The sequence below is a fragment of the Echinops telfairi genome, unplaced genomic scaffold, assembly GCF_000313985.2.
Source record: "Echinops telfairi isolate 266 unplaced genomic scaffold, ASM31398v2 ScPeMD7_7424;HRSCAF=8462, whole genome shotgun sequence".
In the NCBI taxonomy this organism is placed as follows: Eukaryota; Metazoa; Chordata; class Mammalia; order Afrosoricida; family Tenrecidae; genus Echinops; species Echinops telfairi.
In genome coordinates, this window is record NW_022111324.1 from 52,580,492 (window position 1) to 52,584,693 (window position 4,202).

The following is a 4,202-nucleotide window of genomic DNA, read 5'->3' on the forward strand; positions in this document are numbered from 1 at the left end:
AGACCATGAAAGGTCAGGTGGCTCAGACTAGAATTTGGCTCCTTCGTATCCAAGGAATCCCAATGGGGCAGTGGTGGAGGGACTCAGCTGGGCTGCTAGTGGAGAGGTTGGCACCCATGGGAGAGAGTCCAGGAAATGTGCTCCCATAAAGATTAACCAAAATAAATAGGTAAATAAAACAGCAACACACACACACACACACACACACACACACACACACACACACACACACTCCTATGACCATTGAGCAGATTCTGTTCACAGTAACACAATAGGATAAGGTAGAACTGCCCCTGGACTGTTTCTAAGGCTTTAACCTCTACAGAAGCAGGCTGCCATATTGTTCTCCTGCCAAGCGGCTGGTGGATTCGAACCAGCAGTCTTTCAGTTAGCTGCTGAGTGCTTCACCTCAGCACAAGCCCTCACACGGTGCCCTCTCCAACCGGCTATCGAGGCTGAAGCTTTTCGGAAGCCTATTGCCAGGCCTGTCTTCTGAGGCCCCTCTGGGTGGATTCGAACAGCCAACTTTGGCTAATATCAACACGTCATCAGCACCCAGAGGCACCTTGTAAAGATTACAGCCTAGAAAATCCCATGGGGCAGTTCTACTCTGTCATGTGGGGTCACTACTGAATTGAAAAGCGATGCATAACCCAAAGACCTGGCACCCTCTGACTCCACCAACCCCTGAGGGGTTCTGCAGGAACCAAGCGCTCACTGTCGCGCAGCCTCTGGGTTCCATGAACTCAACTCACCGGCCTGTTTTCGCCAGAGTTTGCTTTGTAGTAGAGCAAGAGCCAGAAGCACGATGGCAGACAGCAGCCCAGAGACCAGAGTCAGGAGCCGAGAGAGGCTTTCCTTTTCTGGAAGAGGCCTGGGGTGGGAGTAGCAGGCATGGGGGTGGACAGACACAGGGAAGGGGAGACTGAAGTTAGAAAGAAAATCAAGGACCATTTTAGGGGTACGGAAGAGAAGTTAGCTGCCTGTGCTTCTCTGGTTGGTAGCAGAGTAGGGACACGATCCCCCAACCTGCAGGTTCCCAGACCCTGAATCCTTTCTTCCTTTTCCACCCACCAGTGTGTGGGCCTTCCGAGGGGCCACAGTGGGAAGGAGCCCCGAGTGAGGAAATCCAGGCTGGCACTTGACCCTGCACCCCTCCTTGTGGCTTCAGTGAGTCTCTTCCTCTCTGTGGAGCCTCCCTTCTTTGTTTAAATGTAAATTTAAAAAAATAAAAGAAAATAAAACGAAAAAAAATGTAACTCATCCCCCAGGTTCCATCCTCAGTGTTCTGTCCACTTATCCTTTGGATTTTGCCAGAACCATGTGAACGTATTCAAGGGGCATTTTCACAGCAGGGGCCCTTGGATAAGGGAAGGGGTCTGATTTTGCTATTCCTTGTCCTTTTCTGCCTGGTGGGAACAAAGGAATTCTGAGTGGAGAGAGAGGGACACAGAAACCATTTCATCAAGGGGCATGCCAAGAGATGAGGCAGAGCAGAAACCCCAGGGGAGGGGAGGGGCCTAGGTTCCTACCTCTCCGTGGACAACTCCGTGCCACGAGGTCTCAGGGGCTCTACTCCTGTGGCCTGGCTCGGTGTTGCATGGAGACCACTCTCTTCAGCAGTAGACACTAAGCCTCCTTTAGCACTCCCCTCTACAGCTGCCATCTCTGTGCCGATGGTCCCCAAAGTCCATGCACCTGCAGCTGGAGTAGTGTCTTCAAGGTTGCTCAGAGCTGGTGGCTTAGAACGTGATGTTACTTCTTGGAAGGTTTCCCAGACCCATTTTTTTGAGGTCAGGGTTGATGGCCTGATGGTGCCTACAGCCTTCCAAGTTGCATCCAGTGCTACACGGACGCTTGTCCTCTCTTCCATTGGCCCATCAGCGTTGGGGGTTGTCTTCCTCCCTTCCGCACTCACCATAGCTCTGTTAGCTTCTGAGCTTCTGGTACCTGGCACCCAAATGTCGTCTGTTGTATTTGACAGGACTGTAAGTTTGGGGCTAGGACCTGTGGCACTGATGGACACACCTGCCCTGCTGCCTGTTCCCGGAGTGACTGCCATGGTTATGTCTGGAGGTTGTCTCTCTGTGGAGGAAGCTGTTGTTTCGCTGGTTCCTGGAGTTGGATCAACTCTGTCCCATCCTACTCTCTGACCATCTACAGTCTGGATGGTTCCTGAAGTCCATCTGTTGGCCTCTGGAGATGCTGTTGCCAAAGACCCCCTGGTGAGCTCACTAGCAGCCCGCGTGCCTATGGGGACGGTGCTGGAAAGACCTATGGGAACAGGAAAGGGGAACCACGGGGAAGCAAAGGACACTAGGTTTAAAATATCTGCTACACCATGTACAGTCTACTAAGAAATGCAGTCTTTGACCGATATGTTGAGTAAAATAAAAATTTGGGAAACCCAGATGTATTCTCTCATCTGTTGCAAATGCTGACATCATATGTTCCTCTCTCCTCCCTAGGCCCACATCTCTCCACGCAGATATTGAGAGCCCCCCCCACCCCAACTAACCCTGTCCTCAGATGTCTGCAGCCCATGATGGACAGCTCTTAAAAAGAAAAACTCCAGTTCAAGCCAATCTCAGCAGATAGTTGGAAGACGGGAGGTGAATACATGAATAAAACGAATCCATACTTGAATGTAAGTGCCTGGCTGCTTCCTGACATGGCGTCCCTTCTGTAGAGTGGCCTTTGACAGCCTACGATGCCCATTCCTGTGGATCAACTTTCTGAGACCTGACGCAGAGGGGACAGACTGGGTAGCTGCCAGATACCTGCTGAGGGGCTCAGCACAGTCTGCTGTCGGAAGATCGGGGCCCTAGTTCCTCTGTCGCTGTCCCCTCTCTGCCCCTATCTTGCCTGCCCTACAGCACTTGCTCCTCTGCACATCTGCCTGCGGAGGCTTCCTGACCACGAGAGACCACACTATCCAACCCACTACCTTCTCAGAACTATTCCTAAGTATGCATTTCACAATGTTCACGAGGAACTGGGTAATGCAGCTTACAAGCAGTCATTTGGGAATTTTTTCCCTAGTATCGATCCCATTTGAAAAAACCAAAAACAAAGCCATCGCTGAATAGTCAACTCTTGCATCAAAGCAAGTTTTCAGACTGCTTTTTCAGAAGTGGGGGGTGAGGTGGGGTTAGCCTTTTCTTCCATGGTGCTGCTAGGTGGACTTGAACTTCCAACCTTTGGGTTAACAGCTGGATATGTTAACCATTGGCACCACCTGTTACTGTCAAATCAATCAGACTCATAGTGACCCTAAAGGAGAGAGGAAACCTGCCCCAAGGATTTCAAGGGCTGTGATGTTGATAAGTGGTCACATCTTTCTCCCGCAGAGCAGCGGGTGGCTTCAAACTGCTGATCTTCTGGTTAGTTGCTGAGTGCTTGACCATTGTGCCACCGGGCTTCTTCTTTGCCTGGTAGCACTTCTAAAATGAGAGCCTACTTCCTGGAGGCCTCGCCTTAACTCCAGCTGTTCCCCACCACTCCCCTAGAGTCTAAAGTTCTCCTGAGATGCTGAGCTCCCCCTCCCATGCCCACCTTCCTGCCAGGTCCTTTGGCAAGCTGGCCCCACCAGCCATCAGCTCCTACCTGTAGAGACAGTCAGATTGACACTGAAGAAAAGCATGTCATTCCTGCTTCCGATGCCACAGCGGTAGCACCCCTCATCCATCGGGGACAGTTGGGACAGCCTCACCACAAACATGCTGCTCCATGGAAAGTCTTCTAAAGTCGCTCGGCCGTGGTACTGAAGGTGGGTGTAGTGGTTGGTGGACACAATGGTGCGGCAGATCCAGTTCGGGGGACCCAGGCGGCACCAGTATTTCCTCTGGTGCCTGTTGACAGATGTTGGGGCATAATGGCACGTGATGGTGACAGCTCCCCCAGGCTCGCCGGACACCAGTCTCGGGCCCTTCAAAGCATTTGCAGCTGCAGATAGAGACAAATCCTAAGGAGGAGTTTTGTATATAATCACAGGTGTGGGGTTTACATGTTCTAAACTCTTCCTGAATTAGGGTAAAGTCAGAGAATCTAAGAAGAATTGAGATGAAAAGGGTGTTACTTTTTAAAAAAAAATAATTTGATTGGGGGCTCATGCAGCTTTTATCACAATGCATACAAGCATCCTTTGTGTCTAGCACATTTGTACATTTGTTGCCATCATCATTCTCAAAACATTCTCCTTC

At 50.8% G+C, this 4,202-nt stretch overlaps 1 protein-coding gene across 1 annotated transcript in view; it reads right to left on the minus strand.

Annotated features, from left to right (window-relative positions):
- Window positions 1–836: 836 nt before the first annotated feature.
- Window positions 837–4,202, minus strand: part of FCAMR (Fc alpha and mu receptor) — a 19,042-nt gene continuing 15,676 nt past the window's right edge. Inside the window, exons 3-4 of the mRNA XM_013003938.1 lie at window positions 3,607–3,945; window positions 837–874 (exon numbers count right to left, since the gene is read on the minus strand). Coding sequence (XP_012859392.1) covers window positions 837–874; window positions 3,607–3,945 — 377 coding nt within the window. The remainder of the gene's footprint in view (window positions 875–3,606; window positions 3,946–4,202) is intronic.